At 42.8% G+C, this 23223-nt stretch overlaps 1 protein-coding gene across 1 annotated transcript in view; it reads right to left on the reverse strand.

Annotated features, from left to right (window-relative positions):
• Window positions 1-929: 929 nt before the first annotated feature.
• Window positions 930-23223, reverse strand: part of EXOC4 (exocyst complex component 4) — an 815814-nt gene continuing 793520 nt past the window's right edge. Inside the window, exon 18 of the mRNA XM_060156642.1 lies at window positions 930-2386. Within this exon, the coding sequence (XP_060012625.1) occupies window positions 2149-2386 (238 nt within the window). The 3' untranslated portion in view covers window positions 930-2148. The remainder of the gene's footprint in view (window positions 2387-23223) is intronic.

Here is a 23223-nt window from a genome sequence, read left to right on the forward strand (position 1 = left end):
ACTCTTCACTGTGTCCCAGAAGGGGGTAGGTCTTGAGGCAGCTGTGCCATCTCCATGTGCATCCACGTGACCATCCACCGAGTGTGTCACTGGCTATCCTTGACCTGTTGAAGAATAATGACTGATGCACCATCTTGCATAGAAATTCGGGACAAAGAACCCTAGATCGCTTTTTCTGTGCAGAATTGACCTTTTTCAATCTTATCATCGTTGTAAGCAAAGCAGGGATTTCACTTTTCTAAGCGCTCCCCCGAAGCAGCTCATGTGGCCATTTGTCTGCCGGTTCTCAGTGTGTTTGGCATTCTACTCTGTCCAAACCCACGTCCCTTCCCACATCCAATCAGATGATCCTAAGCACTGCCTCATCCCACCCTGGCTCTTCTGGCCTCCCTATCACCACTCCAAGGTTCTTTGTCTAGAGTGGACAGGAAGGGGAAGAAAAGGCACAGGGGCTCTGTGGGCAGGCCACGGCCACTAAGGGGAGGCTTGCAAACCACAGTGATCAGCTCTGATCTCCCCTCGTCTCCCTCTTCCCACCTGCACTTCTCGGGGAGACTACTTCCAGTGATGCTGTTTAGGGGCAGTACATTTTTCCATGGTCATCTCCCATATAGATTCAACTTCTCCCCAGTTGGGCATCTGAAGCTACACAGATTTACAACATTCCTTCCAGAATCTCCTGGAAGACCATCTTCCAGCTGCCTGTTGAGTTCCCTTCACAGATGCCCCACTGGCCTGATTTCTAACCCAGCCCCGAGTGCACATCTCTTACGATTTTGGTTAGAGTCCGGTTCCCATCCCGTCTTAGAGGTAGGTAATAAGGGTGTCCTCATTACTGAGGATCTGGCCCCCTGCCCCGCAGCATTTGGTACATGTTAGGCTCTCAGGGAATGTTTGCTGAATAAATACAAGAAAAACAATACTCAACATTTACGCTTCTCAAACCATTTTTTAATTTTCTGCTTTTCCCAACAAGACCTAAGTTGTACAAACAGGTGTAAAATTCTGAACCATCAGGGCATAAGGCATGACCTCATGTGGTCCAAGTTCTTTCCACTCTCCTTTCCACGTGTTTTCAAGTTGTGTCCCGGTCAGGACATTGCTTTCTTCTGTGACATATGAGCCATAGGCAGGAAGAGAGCTTGGAGATATGGGGACAGTGGGGAAGGCGAGTGTGCCAGGAGCGGCGAGCTCCCACACCAGCCGAGGGCAGCCTCAGCTGGTGGGTGCACAGAGGAGGAACGTCACAGCTGTTCCGGCTTCCTTTCACTCAGCTGGCAGGCCTGGGCTACTTTCTAAGATGAGAAAGACCTAGGGGCTCCCAAGGAGAGTAAGCATTGAAGAATCATTCACACCCAGACAATGTTTCAAGTAAGATAAAAAAATTCTCTAACCATCATTTTCTCTTGGAGAACAGAGGAGAAAAATCAAGAAGAGGGTTGAATCGCCTTTCCTTCTTTCATTTTCGTCATTAATTTGATGGTGCTTGGTTTTGATACAGCAGAAAAAAAAAAAAAAAGGCATCAAACCAACCTATCACCTGGGTCCAGGCTACTGCATACAAAACTCTCCCAAGGATTGAGATAAAAGGATTTTTTCTCCCAATCCCTGAAGAGGTCCTGTTTCGGTCAGGGAAACTTGTTGAAAACTGCAGGCAGCTGAGAAGCCATTGGCAATAGAGACAGAAAGCAATGCACATACACTTATCGAACTGTAAACTGACAAGGTCAAGACAGTAAAAATCCTACTGTTTATGTAATAGAACCCTATTAAGTGATTTTAGGGAGGGACTAGAACTTAGGAACAATCTACTTACCAAAGATTGCTGGGTATTAGTCATTCATGCATTCATTGTTTTGCAGAGTTCAATTCGACACAACCTTCCACCCCATCCCACCCTAGGCCCTTTGGAATTGACTGCATCAAAGTAAATGTTCAATCCAAACATTCTGTACTGCGAAGTCCCTTTACAGTTTATATGAAAAACCAAAACCAAAGAGAAAAGAACCCTTACAGCTTCTCTCCACTCAAGCATCAGTGTAGAGGAAACGAAGTCAGCTCGGAATATACAAAATAACATACCAAAGAAAGGAGTATGACCAAGGAAACAAAATGAGCAGTCCCCCGCCCCCTCCCGCGGTGTACCCATTACACCGTAGTTATTTTCTTATCCTTGGTGGCTTGCTTGATGGCCGCCTGCTCGCAGATGATCTCCTTGAGCCGCTGCAGCCGCATGTTCTGGGTGGTCTGGTCTCCCACCCCCGTCTGGCTGCGGTGCAGCAACGTCAGGGCGTGGATGTACTCCAGCTCTGTGTACTTCACGCCCTGGTCCACTACCAGGTTCAGGAGTTCATCGGCCGTGTTGTACAGCATCTCGTAGTACTGCCTGAGAAAGCAAGACACAACACTGCTCACTGGCTCCGTGGTCAGCAGTCTATGTGGTTTCAGTGGTAATGAATGTGCTATTTATAAACTACTTAGTTTATCTATTCAATAAACATTTATTGATCACTAGACATTGTTCTGAGCCCTATGAATGTAACGGAGAACAAGACAGACATGATCTCCATCCTCTTGGAGCTCACTTCGTGAGAAGTCTAAATGAAGACCCAGGGACACCTGTCATCAAGGTCTCAGTTCACGCAAGACTTTCTCCTAATTTTGCATTTGCCTCAGGAGATCAAAAGAAAGAGAAGTTGGCGTACAGAAGCAAGAGAGAGAAATAACCACCTGGCAGGCATTGCTAGTAGTTTCTGTCCCATTCAATCCCTCATTCATTGACTCATTCATTGGAGGCGCTGTGAAATATATGGTTTTCTCCATAAAGTGGGATAATAATAGTATCTCTGAAGTTACAGTACCTCTTAGGTTGTTGGGAGAATTAGTTAATCCATATAAAGTACTTAGAATGGTGCCTGACACAATTCTACCTGCTCCATAAACATTAACTATTATTACTGGAAATATATTTATAATAATGTATTAATAGTAATGTAATAATAGTAATAGTAGCATATAATGATGAGCAAGACACAGCCCCTTTCCTCAGATAGCTCAGAGACAAGTAGGGAAAGGTAATGAAAAGCACAGAAAACTGCTAGCAAAGTTAATTTCCATGTACTGCGTCATGTAACCCTCACTACACCTAGGGAGCTATTACTCCCTTTTCTCAGATAAGAAAGCTGAAGCCCAGGGAAGTTATAGGACCTGCCCAGTGTCACAAAGACATTTGTGGCTGTGACAGAATGAACCCAGGCTTCTGACTCTTAAGTCCAACACTCTGCTTCACGGACAAAGACAAGAATGTTCCAAGTTCCCGGAGTGAGGTATCAATGGTATGAATTTCCAGCAGAGGAAGGAGGAATCACACCATGTTGAAGGGAGGTGAAGGATCAAGGAAGACTTCAAATGGGGTAGGACACTGTCAGGCAGGGCTTCCAGGAAGGAAATTCTAGATTAAAGGAAAAGAAAAGAGATGAGCAAAGACAGGGAAGAGTAATCTGGTTAGCCTGGGGAGTGCAGCTGAATAGCGGAGAGTCAGGGCAAAAGGCAGTGAAGGACAGAGGTAGAGAGTCTAACAACATCAGGATGGTTAAGTCAATAAAGCACTTTAGGTCTAGGTAAGTCAAGAAAGCACCTCCCATCTGGGGCCCCAAGTTCTGCTGAGAACAGAGGCACCATTCCAAGTTGTGCTTCCGGAAGGTTAATGTGACAGCAGTATGTAGGATGGTCTGGGAGGGGACCAGGTATAATTCTAGCAAAAAGGAAGGGCCTTGAGAGCCATTTGGCTCAAAGCCATTGGCCCAGGCGATGGAGAGAAGAGTAGTGCCTCCTAATGTAAGGGAAGCAGGCATTAGAGTGAACGTGCAGTGCAGAGAAAACATGAAGCTGGGAGCGAAGGACGGAGAGGGCTGCCACTTGCCAATCTTAACGCCAACATGATGCCACTACAGTCCTCACCAAGTCTACTGGGCTCTGAGGCTATGACTTGCCCAGGTACTACAAATGCCCCGGGAGGTAGAGTTCAGTGCAGGCTCTGAGCCAGTGATGCTATCGTAGCCAAAGGACAGAGGAGCCTCCCCAGGGACGGTTTACTTCCTCTTCTCATCCCCACAGAAAAGGTGGCTCTTCCAGGATTGAGGGGACAGAACAAGGCAGTTTGCCCAAGGCAACTTGGGGGGGCGGGTGAAGGGACCTTTCAGGATCACTTGCCCCAAAATCTTGTACTATTGGACTTGGAGCCTTGGGATGTTGGATTTCTTCTTCATCAGGAACATCCTGAAAAAAAGACTATCCTATGGGAGAACTAAGCCATCTTTATGGTAAGGAATACATTCTGGGAGCTTGGTCATTTCAAGAATACTTTATAAACTGCTGCTACAAATGGGAAAGTGGCAAGAGCGCTGGCATCTTTTCACGTGGCTAGTTCATTTTCCTGCTTTGCTAAGCCGCCTTTTCCAATTAACACTCTTTTTTTTTTTTTTTTTTTTTTTTTTGCGGTACGCGGGCCTCTCACCGCTGTGGCCTCTCCCATTGCGGAGCACAGGCTCCGGACGCGCAGGCTCAGCGGCCATGGCTCACGGGCCCAGCCGCTCCGCGGCATGTGGGATCTTCCCGGACCGGGGCACGAACCCGTGTCCCCTGCATCGGCAGGCGGACTCTCAACCACTGCGCCACCAGGGAATCCCTAACACTCTTTTTAAATGGGGGAAATAATGCTCTTTTATGACTACTTCCTAAATGGTGGCAGGAATAGCAGGTGCTCGTCTTAAATTGGAGAGTTTTTGAGTTACTCCTGGCAGCAAATAGCTCAACATCCTTGTGTAAACGGTCTTCTTGGGGCTAGTCTTCTGTAGTGGTTTCAAACCAGTGTTCACTCTAACCTCATGGGACCACGTATTTAGGAATCACTGGTCAACGGTAACTTTGAACATAGACAGAGGTACTTCTGAAAGAATAAGTGAATGAACTCTGACTTCCAGAGGTCTTGAAGCCCAACATTAGCTACGGTCAAGAATTGTTTTGAAGCTTCATGTTAGCATAAAACTCATGTGAACTATTCCTCCTCCACAATACCTCTGCTGGAATTAAAAAAATACTATTTGTAGGAAAAACTTGCTGCCCTAGGAGAGTGCATCACATTTAATCCATGGCTTCACATGTCCCCTGGCACACCTTGGCTTCCTCCCCCATACCAGCCCCAGTTGTCAGAAAGGAGGCCCTACAGCCTCTGATTCCTCTTACCTTAGATGCACAGTTGAGGGAGAGAGCTGTCCATTTAGGAAACTACTAAACAAATGTTCAAAACACTGTTCAAGAAAAATACATGTTTGAATCTAGAATTGTCACATGGAATGAGAGAGAACTGGGGGCTCATGGTTCTTTCAAAGCTAGAAAGGACTTGATAGCTGCAGTTCCAGAATGGTGATTCTCGAACTAGAGTTACTGGGAACTTATGAAAAGTACAGATTCCTGAGGCCCCATCCCCAGATACTGTGATTTGCAAAGGTTTGGAACCAGCCAGGACTCTGAGCCAGAGTTTGTTTGATGGGGGAATAGTTACAGACCCATTCCCATCTGCTTGAGCCAAGGATCTAAAAGCATTAGGGAAGAAGACAGAAGCAGTAAGTGGGGTTGTGATGCTTTTCGCTGAGATTAAACCAAAAGAATTGGGTTTCTTTGTATTATGATGTTGATATTTTCATCATTCATTTTAAAAAGTAACACTGAACCCATTAGACCAAACGAAATTGGATTTCTTTTGAAAAATCTGATGAATTGTTTCCAGGGATACTGGCTGGTTTTCTACAGAGACCGCTGTTCCATGCTGGGAGCAGACACCAAAACAAAGATGCCTGGATTTCTAGTCCTGGAGCCTGCAGCGTGATAAGTGATAAAGGGCATGCCACTTAAGTCCTTAATGTTTCAATATCCTCTGTGCAATGAAGACCTTTATAAATCCCAGGATGACACTCTGTAGTGGACTGAGAGACTAAAAGAGTCCTCAAGAGCCTCAGATGAACAGTGCCCCAGAATTGCAAAGCTGAGTTATTAAACAAAATTGACAGGTAACTGATGGTGTATTTTCTATAGTTAGGGGAAAAAATCCCCATAACCATGATGATATATTAGATCATAAAGAAACATAGATATTTAAGACAGAATGCAATTCATTCATCTTTCAGAATAGTACCTAGGAGCAAAGACTATACTAAATCAGCATAGCAACAGTTGTACTTGGAGGTGGAGAAAGGGTGCTACAAGGTGCTCTAAGGAGGAAATATTTAGGAAAATGCCTCAAACTACACAATTAGAATGAGCTTCCATGGTAAACACTGACACACTGAAATGAACATGTAACCCAACTGGAATAAATAATTTAAACACTGATACACTGAAATGAACATGTAACCCAACTGGAATAAATAATTTATCAGGTCCCAGGGAAATGAAAGCTTGATCTTTATCATCACACATTAAAAGAGCAGCCATGGCTTCCAGGGCACCACATTTTATATGAGATAGCACTTGACTTAGCTGCCTGGATGGGACCAGTGAACACATATTTGATTTAAGCCTTTTTTGGCTCATGACTTGTAGAGCAAGTTTCTTCATAGCCTGTGATATTCAGGGTCCAGTTGCTAGACGTGGACCAAATATCCCATTCCAGAAACCAGAGATCCATGTCCCCCTTAGGGATGGAAATTTCTGTGAGGAGGTGGTTCTTCCCTGTGGTTTCTCTCTCCCTTTGCTGTGGGACTTTGGGCAGAGTTCCCAAAGTGGAGAGGGAGGGGAGTGCAGAGATAGAAAAGTGATGTCACATAGACTGGTCTCACAGTCTATAACATGACAACGTTTAAATTTTGTTCGGGTCCAAACAGATAATTTTCTCATATCTTCCTCATGTTTCCTTTATCCACAGACTGTTCTTCCTTGTGTTTTTATCTTCTTATTTTACTTCAATGGTATTGCACTGCAACTTTTTCTCCCCAGTGATTCTATCTGAAAACATGCATACCAGTAAGGATACGAAGGACATTTTGATAAGTTGGGCAGATCTTCTTTTTAAAGCGTAAAAATAAAGTTTATTTTGCTTTTCTGTGATTGGGAAATTAATACACGTGTCATATAAGATATACAGACTATACAGAAAGATTAAGCGGAAAAAAAATTACTCATATCATTCCATCAAAAAGACATACCACATTTTGGCATTTCCTTCTAGATTTTTTCCCCCACATGTAGTAGCCTACCAATTTCTTTCTTATAGTTGAAATATTTCGGCTGACACACTATTGGACACTTCGGTTGTTTCCAATTTAAAAAACTTGCTTTCCTGAGAACAGATTTCCAAAGCAGAATTAGTCAAAAGATAAGTATATTTTTTTAGGACTTCGGCAATGCCACCAAATTGCTTTCTAAAAAACTTGTATCAATTTATCTTCATACCAACAGCATATGACAGCACCTAGCCCCTCATATTCTTCTTATTTTAATTAATTAATTTTTGGCTGTATCGGGTCTTCATTGCTGCGTGCGGGCTTTCTCTAGTTGCGGAGAGCGGGGGCTACTCTTTGTTGTGGTGCGCGGGCTTCTCATTGCAATGGCTTCTCTTGTTGTGGAGCACGGGCTCTAGGCATGTGGGCTTCAGTAGTTGTGGCACGCAGGCTCAGTAGTTGTGGCACACGGGCTTAGTTGTTCCACAGCATGTGGGATCTTCCCAGACCAGGGATTGAACCCATGTCCCCTGCATTGGCAGGAAGATTCTTAACCACTGCACCACCAGGGAGGGCCCCCCTCACATTCTTTTAATTCATATGAGGTTGAACAATTTTTTATCTACATATCAGTTTTTTTTGTTTTGTTTTGTTTTTTGCTACGTATCAGTTTTTAATGTACATGGGTATGCACACATGTATAAGCAAATTGTCGATATCTTTGTATCTTTTGCGTATTAGTGTTTTTCTTACTTCTATTTCAGAGCGCTTCATAAATTTTTACAGGTACGAAGCAACGAGTGCTCTAGTCCCTCATCCCTGGTTCTCCCTCCCACTTTGCCATACTCAAAGTTATCACTGTATCTCTAAAAGCTACTGGAAACAGATTCAGTTCTCTTCTTTGTCAAGTGAGGGAAGAAAGCCCTAATAAGACCAGTTATTCCCAAGCCAGGCACGCCTCATTCCTATACCTGTAGGAGGCGCATAAAGTCTGCGTGTGGGGATGAAAGGAAGGCACTGACTGGGGGACTGTTCACTGACTGGGGGACTGTTCACAGCTCCACCATCTGCCCCCCTCTACTGGATGGTGTTCAGATTCCTAGATCCCCAAATGGAAACTACATTTTCCACAGATATACAGCTATGTGACAGGCTGGGTTTTAGAATTCGTCTTGATTGTAGTAATAGTTAACAGTAATGTTGAACTTTTAGATGCATTAACATATTCAACCCTTGGAAGTAGCTTCTGAGATCACCTACATTTTACAGATAAGCAAACTGAGTTTTAGAGAGTGTGAGTCATTTGTTCAAGGCTTCAAAATGAAGGACTCTGAACCCTACACTTGCTCTAAAGTCACTGTAATACAGAAATAGTTGAACCTGTAAAAAGCGGAAGTACTAATTACAAAGGATACTTGTCTAGCTAATTCATTTTTAGTCAGGATTTAGGAAATATGAATTAAATAAAATTCACATTCAACTCTGCCTTCCATTGTAATGGAACAAACTAGTATTGTGGCAATTCAAAATTCATTTATACAATTCACAATAATATTTGAATAACACTGGATTTGATCTGAGAATTCACTGCTCTAAACCAAATAATGAAGTCATGTTGTATATTCAGCATTCAAGAGTTACAGGAGGGCTTCCCTGGTGGCGCAGTGGTTGAGGGTCCGCCTGCCAGTGCAGGGGACACGGGTTTGTGCCCCGTGTCGGGAGGATCCCACATGCCACAGAGCGGCTGGGCCCGTGAGCCATGGCCGCTGAGCCTGCGTGTCCGGAGCCTGTGCTCCGCAACGGGAGAGGCCACAACAGTGAGAGGCCCGCGTACCGCAAAAAAAAAAAAAAAAAAAAGGGTTACAGGAAAGACTTTTGGCTTTTTCATTCTGTCACTTCTCTCTACTTCTCCCTTTCTGCCCCTCCAATCTGGTAATGGACAAGGTGCCCTTTCTTTCCAAAAGTTGGCTGCCTTTCTGATTCATTACTTCCTCGAGGAAGGGGGATAATTAAGTCGTTTCATTGTGAAGACTTTCTCATCTAGTCCTTCCTGAGATAAGGATAGTATTAATGTCAATAAGAGAATTAGGCTCTGAAACTGACTTAAAATGTAAGTTTCAAAGGAAGAAAAATTTACGTGAATATAACCTAGCATCGACTGTAGCCCCGCAAATTCTTTTTAGCCAATAGTTGCAACATTATGAGCAATTTAATAAAAACCCAGGAGTTGATGGGTCACTAAATTGTCAGGTAAAACATTCAACTCCTGTTTTCTCTACTCACTCAATGGTATACATGGTAATAAGCAGGGAGATGGAAAGAGAAAAGAAAGGAACTGAATAATCCATAAACCAGATAATCATCCCATGAATAACTGAGAGGTAGTTACAGCAGAAAGACTTAGAGGAGTAAATACTCAAGAGATCAACTAAGCTCAGATTCTGGTTAAGTCTTTCATTCCTCCCTAACCAGCTGTGTGACCTTGGACAATTGCTGTCAGCTTTTCGAATCTCTGCCTCCCCCCACGTGAAAAACAGAGGTTACAGCAGATGCTATTTTAGCACTGGCATTAAAACCTTTACAGCATCCTCTGCTTAGTCCTTTAAAATCATGGGCTTCTAGCAGAATTAGTTGATGCTGACTTTCCCTAAGCTATGGGAAGCAAGATGCAGTAGTGATTGATTCAAAAACATTCTGAACAAGTGTAAACTTAGCTCAGATGTACTTTCCAGACCAGTAATAAATGGATGGTAATTCTGTGTGTCAGAAGAATAAATTAGTTTATTAAAAAATATAACATAATTGCTCTCATTTGTCTTCCCCTTAAAAGAGCTTAGAGTTTATTACAGACATGATTGAAAATTCTAATTTGAAAGAGTTGAAGTTATTTCCATTTCAGGAATGAGAAAACGAAGGTAGAGAAAAGCTAAATAATTCTCAGAGCATCAGTGGCAGAATTAGATTCGTATTCTATATGGGGATAGTTATTAACACGTCCTTACAAGAAGTTGTGCAGGTCTTTTGTTCTCACCAGGACAATCTGAAGAGAGGTAAAGAAGGCCAAGGTAAAGAGGGGTGAAGAGAGGTAAAGAATGGTCTTTAGAAAAAAACAGTGCATAAATTCCCTCAGCTGGTGGCAGCAGAAACCCATTCAAGAGGTAAAGAGAGCCCGGGAGCCTGCTGCTGTCAGGCTTGCAGAGGCTTCTTTGATGGGTCGTCTACCTACATTTTCTCTGTATAATGAGGCACACACACCACTGCCTCCATCAATGGCACCCATGCTTAAACGGCCGTGCTTCAGCAGGACTAGGGGCGGGGTGGCAGTGGCTCTCCAGGGGAGATGTTAAAATTTAAAGTCAGCTGCCTTCATTCCTCTCAGTAACGGACCCTGATTTTTTTTTTTTTTTTTTTTTTTTGCGGTACACAGGCCTCTCCTGTTGCGGAGCGCAGGCTCCGGACGCGCAGGCCCAGCGGCCATGGCTCACGGGCCCAGCCGCTCCGCGGCATGTGGGATCTTCCCGGACCGGGACACGAACCCGTGTCCCCTGCATTGGCAGGTGGACTCTCAACCACTGCGCCACCAGGGAAGCCCCAGACCCTGATATTTTTGATAGCAGTGGCCAGAGCCTTGCTTTATTTCTCTTCAGAAAAATAAAACCACTCAAAGGACTTCCTCTGAGAACCAGCCCTTTTGTGATGATGACCCTCTCCCCAGCTCAGTTACACTTGCTGATATGGGAAGAAAATGTCTCTTTGTTCCCTTCGCTGGAAATTCTGCTCCCCAACTTTGGAACACATTCTGAATTTATAAATATCTGTGGTTAGAATTTTCTCCTCAACAACTTAAGGATTCACATGTCACTCTCTGCTACATCAGATAATTTTTTAAATTAAGTTTTCTAAAACAGGGCTAGAGGAAGAGCTGCATTTTAAATTCAGTACAATTAAAACTGTGTCTCTTTGGTCTGGCACTGCCTTTGGTCAAACCCCATTTGTATGAATAATTATTCAGTCCATTAAGAAGTCTGCTCAACTCCTTCTCCCATTTTGAAGGTTTTAATAAATAGTGATCGGGCACATTTTTGTTTGCACTTGCCAAAGCAATTCTGATGAAGTCATCTTCTGATGTTATCAAATAATGAAATATGAAAGAGTGAATAGAATTATCCTCCTGTTCTGTGACTTTTTTATTTACGTCCTTCATTTTACTTTCATAATTGTGTTTGTCTCATACTCCTGTAAATGCTCTTTTGATTATCAAAAGGTGAGTCCAGGTTAAGGAGAGCTATGCTGTGCTGAATATCACTTAAGAGAGTCTTTTCCATTAAAAAAATATAATTTATTGAATATCACTTTAGAGTCTTCTCAATTAAAATAATAATTTATCTAATATCATAGGTGGATAAAAGGACATAGTATTATGCACTTTGGTGGCCTCAACACTACAAACTGTTTACCAGTTAGCACAAGGCCCTTGTATGGGATATTATCTATATTTCTCAGATTAGCAATCCGGGAAATAACTGCTGAGATATGCTGAATAAAAATAATTCAAAGGCCCTATGGTTTTCTCAGTTTTAAGTAATGAAATGGAATGATCAACTTTTCAGTAAATAGTGCAAAGGATCTCTTCAAAGGAAAACCCAGTATTATTATTACTAATGCTTAGGAAGCTCTAATAACATTTTAAATGCTAATATAATATACAAAGGTATAGTCCTTGATTTCAAGAAGCTTTTTTTTTTTTTAATCTATACTTAAAAAAAAAAAATCCAATCCAGGCCCAGATCAAAGGTCTCTAAGACACCAGGCAAATGTTTTAATTTAAAGTAAAATAAGTCCTGGGCTTGCTAGCCAGCCTGCCTGCTAATTGTGCTACTCTCTTTTGGTACATGAGAAAGAAGAGCTGAAGGGCCCTAGACAAGGTACAGAAACCAAGGTTTCTGCTTCAAGTGATAGAGAAGTGAAGCGGTAACAGGTGCTGGGTTACTGTATTTATAAGATGGAGATTCTTCTCTACCTGTAGTGCTTGGGGAGAAGGGTCAGTGAGGATAGGCATGGGCTGTCTGGTCTGATGGGAGAACATGCCCGTTAGACTATTAAGCCGATGAATCCAGGATGATGGATTGATTCTGGTAAGTGCCAGTTAGTTGTATTCTTTAGCTACTGACTCTGACCCTAGCCAGCTACCTCACCAGTGTGTCAAAGACAAAAACTCAGTGAAGCTGAATGGACAGTTCACTGCAAGCCATTATCCCTGCTGGGGGCTTAAGATGCAAAGATTGCTATCCAGCCAGCAGTCCGCTGAGTTACTCAAACCCTGACTCCTTACCCTTTGGTCCTAGGCAGAGACCCTACTATGCTGCTCACTTTTGTTACAGGAAATTTCTCCACTTTGCCAAGACAAAAGACTGTATCTTTTAGGACTGAAGGGCCAGAAGGGAAAACGGTTTTGGCAGAGGGACCAAAAAATCAGGGGATTATTTGAAAATATGAGCATATGCCAATCAGTAGGTCCCAACGGCAAACACTCGAGGGGGTATTTACTAAACCCTTAGGTTATTTATGAAAGGGAGAAAAGCTAAACAAAACAAAGCTACAGAATGGGCCACCTGAGATTCACGGACATGTGACTCAGAACGGATGTCAATTAGAAAAATAATAGACTAAATCAGAAGGAGCTAATGGAAATATGTACCATAACCAGCAGGGTTTAATTAAAGACCCAAATACTCTGACAAACATGATGGATAGCTTTGGATAGCAATATGAATTTGGTGGATGTAAAGACCACTGTGGCTGATATATATTTGGATGTCAGTGAACCATTTTATACAGTGCCTCTAAAAAACTATAACTAGCAAAATGAATTTATTCTGAATGGCTACTCCTGATAGGACACAGACTGAAAAACAAACAAAGGATAACAATGAAGGCAAATCAAATTCAGAGGAGAAAGCATCTACTGAATGCTAAGGACACTGCTTTATAACAGTGATCTCACCTAATACTTTAATTAATGTGCAAGAACTACAAAGAGTGTTGAAAAGGTCAAATGTTACTAAGTGGGGAAAGGCCGGGAACAGCAACAAAGTAATAGAAATAATGTAAAGGACACCAGAGAATTTAGAATTATGGGCAGCTAATAAAGAAAGGAGATTTATCTTAGAAAAACCCAAGTGAATATGTCTGGAAGAAATTATGATCTCCTATATTCAATAGTTGGGAGAAACTTTAGAACAGGACTAGTAAAAATGGTCCATGAGGGTGTGCGGGGGTGGGGGGGGTAAGGGCCTTGAACCAGGGCATTTTTTTTACTTACTATTAAAAAAGTACCCGTTATAGGGCAAGAAGGTGATGATAATCCCTGCCTTTGTTGTACTTCATAGTTCTGTGTTGCTTTATACTGTAATCCACTTGAAATAAAATCAGAAAAGAGTATCAAATGGGATTAAAGGGACAGAAGACTGGAGGAAAATAGAAGATTAGAAGAGATTCAGTCCAATTTTTGCTCAAATGTCAGCTTATCAGTAAGTGAGGTTTTCCCTGACCACCTTAGGTAAAATGATACCTGGCCCATCCTCATCAAGCTTTGTCCTTTTGCTTAGCTTCTTTTCTTTTTAGCCTTCATCCCCATCAGAAGATAGATATATTTCCAAAATATATTTTTAACATATATGTGGTATATTTAAAAAAATATGTGCATATACACACACACACACAATTAGAGACACAGCATAATACAGTGGTTAAGATCATGGACTCAGGAGTCAGGGGCCTGGGTTTGAATCTCAGTTCCGCCTCTTACTATTCGTATGTTCTTGGGCAATTTATTAACCTCTCTGTGCCTTATTTTCTTCATCTGAGAAAGGAAAAAGTACATGAGGTTGTTACAAGGATCAAATAATGAAGAACAGTGGCTGGAACAGAGTAAATGTTATGTAAGTATTTATTACATAAATTAACGTCTGCCTCCCATCCTAGAATGCAGGCTCTCTGAGGGCAGGGTTGGATTCTGTACCATTCATTGTTAACCGCCTGGGCATCTAGTGAGTGGTGAATAAATGAAAAGGAAAGAATGAATGAGAGAGCCAACAGTCAGTAAATTTCATTAAGTGATAGACCCCAAGATAAAAAAGCAGTCAATGATCCTTTGACCTTGGGAAGGGAGGAACTATGAATAACACAGGTGCTCTGTGTAACAGGCTAAGGGGTATTATTCTGATGTAATTCTGAGGGGGCGATGTGGATGTTTGGGATAACTGGTTGCAGGTGAAAAAGGGGAGGGCACAGAGGGAAGACATCTGTTTTTGGCTAGTCATCTGCAATCCTCCCCAACTATTCTTTCATTCGCTGGCAGAATTAGACATGAATCCCGTATCATTTACTTAACCTGTTTGACCTAAGAAATTTCTTAGCCTGTCTGAACTTCAATTTCTTCATTTATGGGTAGATAATATAACATCACAGGGCAGGTTTGAGGATTAAATCAAACAACATGGTAGAATACCTGCTCTGTAAAAATGGTAAAAAAAAAAAAAAAAAAAGCAAAAACAACAACAAAAAAACCACAGGTAACTTCTATTGTACCAGCCACATATATATTCTCTCTTTGGAGCCGACTTTACCATAATTGTGTGAGGCATCCTATCCTCCACATTGAAATGATTTTTTATTAATCTTTTCCCGTCGACTCTTGGCTCAAAAGAGGGGTTTCTTTTCTAGCCTTTTTTTCCCTTTCTTTCTAAGATTGGCCTTATGCTTTTAATCCCAATCCCTCCCATTGCCTTTAGGATCTTGCTGGAGTTTTGTTTTCAACTCCTGTATCTAGTATCTACCCCTTTCACAGGTTCTTTCATGTCTGCCTTCAAATATCCTTGTTTCTCACATCTGGACAAAAACAAAACCAAACAAGAAACTCTAAGCCCTTCACGCAATCCTGTGTCCACTCTATGTCTCATCTCGTCTCTATTCTCCCTTTCATTGTCAAATTTCTCAAAAAAATCATTTGTATTTGCTATCCTTCAAAAGCCTCCACTTTGTCTGAAACTATATTCAAAAAGGTCACTGATGACATCCTAGCAGACAAACACAGTGGTCTTTCCCCTTGACAGTTTCCATCCTGGACTCACCGTTCCTGGAGCCACGTGGTTCAGGCTCCTCCCCCAGCTCCCAGAGTTCCTTCCTTCCCTTTAATGGCTCCTATTCTGTCTGCCCACTGCAGGCCTTCCTCCCAGTCAGGGGCTCGCCCTGCTCTTTGTTCTTCTCTCTCTGCTTCCAAAAGTCTCTATATGAGATGGTTTCTCTCTCATGATCTGGTCTCTGAATAGATCAAAGCTTCATTTTCACTGATTTGCAGACATTTCTATCAGATGCCCTTATCAGGTGGCCTCCCTAACTTGCAAGTTTTGCTTCATAGCACTATAGTTTGCAAAACCTCTGGATGTCAGTGTCACTTTTGAGTCTTCGCTCTTTATTTCTGTGCCTGATGATCACTAGGTCTATCAGTGCAACATCTTATATATTCATTTCTTCTTACCAATCTCATTATCATAGATCTTAACTATTTAAACTCCTACCTGCGTCTCTCACAATCACTAAGTCCTCCTAGGTTAATCTTCTCCAGTTCTACCTGCATCAGATCACTATTCTGTGTTAAAACAACAACAACTTGTGTATTCACTAGTGCCAATAGGATAAAGTCCGAACTCCTAACACTGACATCCAAAGCCTTGGATTTGGTGCCAATTCCACCTTTTTTCCCCACTTTTCTCCTCTATCAACCTTCTATTGAAGCCAAACTGAGCTATCAATGCCCCTTGAACATATTTAGTTCTTTTTGGCTCTGGGTTTGTGTATTCAAAGCCTAATCTTCAAGATTGCTGAAACCCCTATCCTCTATGAAGGACGCTGTCCTAAGCAATTTCTTCCTTCTCCGTTACTTACGGATGCGTCACCCATTTAACATGTATCATCCACAGTAGGATCTGTTTATTTAAAGGACAAAACAAAACAGAGCAACTAAGATTCTTCTGGAACTAGAAATGTAATTTTTAAAAAAAGTATCGGGGTATTGAGTTACTACCTGTGTGAACTTGGAAAAGTTACCTCTCTGGGCTTCAGTTTCCTCAACCATGAAATGAGGATACTGACGATATCCACCTCATAGGGTTGTCAGGAGGATTAAACTAGTTAATATCTGTAAAGTGCACATAATACATAAGCGTTTGTTAAATAAACAAAATAAAAGGGACAAAAAGCATACAGTGCAAAGTCTCTCTCCTACTTCTATCCCTTAGCCATCCACCCTGTTTCCTTTCCTGGAGACAATCGCTGTTACAAAGTTTCCAGGGTATCCTTTCAAATACATTTTATATTCAATACATATACAAGCATAGTTGTGTGTGAGTGCACACACACGTGTACGTATGTGTGTGTGAGCACGCGTGTGTATGTACCCACACACAGCACACATATTTAAAGAGAAGTGGTGTTTACATGCTCTTCTACAACTTGCTTTTTCCACTTAATGTATCTTAGATGTGGTTCCATTTCAGTACATATCAATCTGCCTCATTCTTCTTAATAGCTGCAGAGGATTCAATTATATGGATGTACCATAATAGATATATATTATCTTCTCCCAGAATGCAGCCTTCTTGATGACAAAGACTATGTCTTATGACTCCCTGTAGCATCCTCAGTGCTTATACAGTACCTTTCAAAATTCTTTTTTTGTTTATTTGCTCAACAAATATCTAAGCATCAATTATGCACCAGGTAGTATATTGTAGGCACTGTGGATGCAGAAAAGAGTAAAACACAGTCCTTGCTCTCTGGAGATGCAGAGTCTGGTGTGACACTGGCCACGTATTTACAGTAATGTGACAGCAGCGCTAATAAAGGTACAAACGAGACGATCTAAGATCACCGAGAGGAAGGGCTGTGTACTTTTTAGATCAGTCAGGGGAGGCTTTTTTGAGGAGGTGTTACGAGGAGGCAAACATGAGAGAAGGAAAGAACTCTTAGAAGGGAGGCAGAATGTGTGAAGTGGGTGGGAAGGTAGGAAGAATATGGTATTTGGGGGGAACTACAAATGGTTTATCCCTCCCCAGAGTGCAACGGGTGTGTGGAGGGGGAAGGAGGGATGAGAGGTTAGCAAGGTAAGCTAGACCAGATGATAGCGGACCTTGTGCGTCACAGTAAAGACTGGACTTCGTGGGTGGATCAAAGAAAGGGATGCAGGGTGTGACTGTTTTAGAGCTGTTAGCCTTTTGTTTTGCTCAGGTTATTAAGACAAAACTATTATCATCTATTATTACCAGGATTCAATAAAAGAAGGTATTTTAATACTCCTCAAGCAGGAAAGAAATAATCTCAGAACAAAAGGGACATGTTTTCCTTTATGAGAGACTCACAAACTCACTAGACTGTCATTATTTTTCTCATTTTCCTAAGGAAGACAACAGCGGTCTAGCTTCAGTTTCCACGCTGACATTTGGGAACCAAAGCTGTAGTTGATGGGGAGGAATCTGAAGAGAGGAGTTTTGGAAGAAGTCAGACATGATGACAACTGGGTTTTAGAAAGACCTCTCCACGTCTTTCTGTAGGTGGAGGACGGACAGTTGGAGAAGCTAGAGAGCCTTCAGGCTGTCAGACTACCCAGCTTCTCCTTGGTTTGCTCAGATTCTCCTCTATCAGGCCATATCCATCTTCTAGGTTTCCTCACAACTCCTGTTCCTAAGCTTGTAGCTGAACAAAATCAACCTCAAAGAGAGAGAAGGGCACCAATACCTTGACAGGCCCTCATCTCTAGTAGCTTTTGTTCAGGTCACGACTGGCATGAACTACTACAATACCCACTGCCGGGCTGAGATGAGGCAGAGAGGAAAGGGAAGACAGGCAGTAACAACAGGAGAAAGCAGGAGGATACCTTGTACCAGAAGCTACCTTCTATCCCTACTCCTCCACTGGTCTGGTTGAGGGAGCTCAATGTGAGGGAGAGAGGATTTAAGACACTTACTGTAAGGTCGGATCTTAAGAAACGGCACCGCGAAACAGAGGAAAGCTTCAAGTGAGCTTTATTAGGGAGCGCTCCCAGGCGAGGTTCACTGGTCCGAGACAAAGGGGCCAGAGAAGTCGCACCCGGGCGAGGGTTGGGCAAGATTTTATAGGGGAAGAAGGGAAAGGGGTGTGGTGAATCTGGGAGGGCGCAGGGTATTCCTTATTTGGTGGTCTTTTCGGGTACCCTGGCAATATCTGGTTGCCAGTTGCATCAGTCTCGGGACAGTTAGTCGCGCCCCTCGAAAGGCGGGAAGGCTGGGCCGGGTGGAAAGTCCCCAGGTTAGTTCCTGGAACTGGGTGGTCCGGAAAGTCTCCAGGTCAGTTTCTGGAACTGGGTGGTCCGGAGAGTTTCGGTCTGATGCAACCTGTGAATCTGATTGCGTTCCCCTGCCTTGGGCCAGTTGGCCTTACACTTACAATTACATATAAAATCATAAATTAGGAGGAAGGTCCCTATGTTGTTTAATCTCTTGACAACCACACACATTAGGCTTGATAACCTTAGTTGGCAGATAAATAGAGGGTCTGAGAAGAAGGTCAAGTTCTCCATGAGACTGACCCTAGATTCAGACCCTGGCCCTTTGGATTCTCTACTGTAGTTATGGGGAGCTTCTGGGAACACTGGTACAGGGAGCCTCATATTACGTAGCAAGAATTGGCTGGCACTAGGTTCTTAGTTTATAATCGGGATTTGAGTTCCTAGAGGGTGTCTGGAGAAAAATGAGACATAATAGGATAAAATTAACCATAGGAAAATTCATTCTTAGAGTCAGCAGAGAAAATCAGGCCTTGAGGGATGGAATAGCAATTTTTTTAAACTGACCCTTTCCATTAAAAAGACTAATAGTAAGACTGATCAACAATGCCTTTCTCCTAAGTCTGTATATATAAAGAAAAGGGCCTTTGATGGGGAAAATACATACAGCATTTGCATTCCTTTTTTAGGAAGAAAAAAGTATCACATCTGAAAAACCTCCCAGAAAGGGCAAGTTCTGAGAGAAAGGTCTTTGAGCATGCTTAATACTTCTATTTAAATGCTAATGCTAACCTATAGCTCTGGACCACACAGAAACTAGAGTTTTCAAAGAGCAGAAAGTGAATTTAAAATGAAAACTTAATTTCTGGAATAAAAGATTTTCTTAAAATTTCTGCAGAGAAGCTAACACACAGAGTCTCGTGACAGCAATACCCCTCTGATCAGAATGGAAACCAGCCGATGACACAGCAGGTGAGTTTAGTGGCTGAGTGAGGGCTGCCTCCATTGTAAATGGGAGTCTCCCCTCAAAAGGTTTGCCTTTGCAGGTCAACGTCTGTCACAAACTGTGCCTGCCCAGAGGTGGTGCTTTTTCCCCCTCCCTTGTAATGGCCCGTGCTAAAGGGAGTGCTGGTGTTTGGAAGGGAAGCTGGAGACCAAGACAGGAGAAGCATGAGGCCTGGGGTCAGGTGGCCCAGAATAGCCGGGAGGACACAGAGTGCACAGCGAGGGGCTCCTGAGAGGTTCAGTATTGCTTTCCTTCCCATGGGAACTAACAGTAGTGAATGCAGTGACTGAGGCCCTGAGTGCTGAGGAAATGTCTGTTCTGAAACCAGAGTTCGCAGAGGCTGGGACACCCACATGGCTGCATGGCGGCTGTGCAGGGAACCGAACTCAGAAAAATAAAATCAACCAAAATCAGGAAATACCTTTCCTAGGGGTAGTGACTAAGAAAGGGGTACAAGGAGGCTTCTGGGGTGATTCTAATATTCTCTGCTTTTATCTCGGTGATGGTTATCTGAGTGTATTCACTTTGTAAAAAGTAATCAAGAGCTCCCCTGGTGGCGCAGTGGTTGAGAGTCCGCCTGCTGATGCAGGGGAAACGGGTTCGTGCCCCGGTCCGGGAGGATCCCACATGCCGCGGAGCGGCTGGGCCCGTGAGCCGTGGCCGCTGGGCCTGTGCGTCCGGAGGCTGTGCTCCGCAAAGGGAGAGGCCACAGCAGTAAGAGGCCCGCATACCACAAAAAAAAAAAAAAAAGTAATCAAGCTGTATAGTTAAGATTTGTAAAGTTTACTGTCTGTATATTATACTTCAATAACAACATATTATCTTTCTTTTCTCGCTTCTCTCCCTACTCCAAACAAAAAAGAAAAGACAAAGAGAGCAGGCAATAGGCCAAGTGTTGGAGTGGGTACCTGGGTTTTTAATTCAGTCTCATATCCTAACATTAAGACAACTGCTAACTTTATGAACCTTGAAAACATCCTAACTAAAAGAAGCTCATCACAAAAGATCACATGCTGTATTTATATGGTACATCCAGATTAGGCAAATCCACAGGGGCAGGAAGTAGATTAGTGGTTGCCAGGGGTGGGGTGGGGGGATGGGAGTGACTGCTTGTGGGTACTGGGTTTCTTTTTGGGGTAATGAAAATGTTCTAAAATTAGCTAGGGATGATGGCTATACATCTATGACTATATAAAAAAAGTGAATTTCACACTTTAAAAGGGTTAATGTTTATGGTATGTAAATTCTATCTCAATAAGGCTGTTATAAAAATGCTAATTTTATGAACTAGAATCTTGACTTTTTTAAAAAATATTTTTTAAAAATTAGTGTATCTATTTTTGGCTGCATTGTGTCTTTGTTGCTGCACGTGGGTTTTCTCTAGTTGTGGCGAGCTGGGGCTACTCTTCGTTGCGTTGCATGGGCTTCTCACTGCAGTGGCTTCTCTTGTTGCAGAATACGGGCTCTAGGCACGCGGGCTTCAGTAGTTGTGGCTCGCGGGCTCTAGAGCACAGGCTCAGTAGTTGTGGCGCACTGGGCTTAGTTGCTCCGCGGCATGTGGGATCTTCGTGGACCAGGGCTTGAACCCGTGTCGCCTGCACTGACAGGCGGATTTGTAACTACTGCGCCTCCAGGGAAGTCCTAGAACCCTGTCTTAACTCTACAGAAGACGTACATCCACAGCCAATACTGTTGTGAAGATTGATCCATTAATCAAGACATTTGCTGCAGTTCCATGGTCTTCTGTGACATTTGCAGAAAAGATTCTGTAAGCTGCCAGATACAGAAACGTTTTCGCCAGCTCACATTTTCATTACGTGTCCCGAAATGAACTAAAGCCATTTCTCAGGGTTCTACACTTTTGTAGGTTCTGTGACTCCCCAGCATCTTGGCACTACATGCCTTTGAACTCTCTCCATCCCCATTCTCAAGAAAACTTTACGAAAACTCATAATAAATAACCTCCACTAGAAAAACAGGTTAGGATTGGGAACAATTCTATGTGTATGATTACAGAGTAATAGAAATATAATTGAGTCAAAGATCCACTAATGATTATACTAATGCTTTTATTAAGGGGAACAATGACTACTTATTTAACACTTGATATATGCCAAATGCTTTAAGGTTTACCTGATTTCATCCTCACAATCGAGCATCACAAGGGCTAAATACCTAAGGTCAGCAGGCTGGTTAACAACACCCGGATCCCTATCCTACCTCCCTCCCCCAGATCATTCCAGAAAAACTCTTGAGTTGGGCCATGAGAAAACAATTTGCACCCAGAATCAAGCTTGGGGAGACAAAAATGTTTACTCATAATCAAGAGACTCATTATGATCATACTTGTGACAGCCCTATATAAACTGTAAAGGGCTAATGCAAATACACGTATCTGGCAAGAATATATGAATACTATTTTAGCCTGGGCATCAGATGGGGGAAAAAATTAGAAGCGGAGGTGCAGATGACTGCTCTGTGAAATAAAATTCGTATTTTATGGCAACACAAGAAAAATTTAAACATAAAAATTCTCTGCCCTTTGGCTTCCCCCGCTCCACTGTGCATTGCGTATCTGCATCATGCATTGTCCAGACCTCCCCCATCAAGCAGGAATACCTGCTCAACCATAAAGAGAAACGTTCTCCCAGCATCAAAAAGACAACTCCTTAAAAGATACCACTCCGTCTTGGGCTTGTGAGGGGTCACATGTCGCACCATGATGACACTTAGATCTGGATTATGTAAACTGTCAATAATACATCATTTTATGTACAGCCCTCTGTCTCAGAAAACTTATATGACTGTGCCTTGACTTCTAATGGGTGTAACAGTTCACAGAGCTTTCTGAGATGCTCTTCTTGGGTTATAATCCTCAAATGTGGCTCAAATAAAATTTTCCCTTTCTTTCTTAGATCGACTGATTAATTTTCTGTCGACAGCTCAAAGTGTGACTGTTGTGCTACCTTATGCTAAATTAAAGTGAAATTCGAGACTTCTTGCACTCATCTGCTTTTTCACACAGCTGACCTTCAGATCTTTATTCATGGTAACGAGTGACTCCTCAGGGTTGAGCTGAGGCTGTACTAGAAAGGAAGGTGTACGGTGGGATGGGGACAGATTTTACAGAAAAAGTATGTTGATCTATAATGAGAAAAGTTGAAAGTTATTTTAAAAAGCAGCAAGAATAGCCTGGACTCCTGAACCCAGTTTTCCACAAATACTGTAGAATAAAGTGGTAGGAAAGAGTGAGAGGGCTTATTCCATTTCCTCCCATCTGCTACCTTCAGAGTTAGTGTCTCATAACTTCCAGGGCTTTCAAAAATCGAATGCACTTCCACAGTGCTTCACATACAGTCTCGTGGGGCTCTGTCAGCAAGCAGGATGGGGCCTATGATTATTCTCCCGTGGCCCCAGGGAAATGCTGCTTTCGAGACCTGGGATCAGTATAGGAAACGAAATGAGAGGAAGGTGGCAGAGGGGAGTGAAATCAAGTCTCCCTAAAACTGAGTTCCCCTAGTGAGTTTATGATGAACCTCTTTTTTTTTTGTTTTTGGCTGCACTGTGTGGCACGCAGGATCCTAGTTCCTCGGCCAGGGATCCAACCTGCGCCTCCTGCAGTGGAAGCAGGAGTCTTAACCACTGCACTGCCAGGGAGGTCCCTATGATGAACCTCTTCA

The sequence above is a fragment of the Lagenorhynchus albirostris genome, chromosome 8, assembly GCF_949774975.1.
Source record: "Lagenorhynchus albirostris chromosome 8, mLagAlb1.1, whole genome shotgun sequence".
NCBI classification, from domain to species: domain Eukaryota; kingdom Metazoa; phylum Chordata; class Mammalia; order Artiodactyla; family Delphinidae; genus Lagenorhynchus; species Lagenorhynchus albirostris.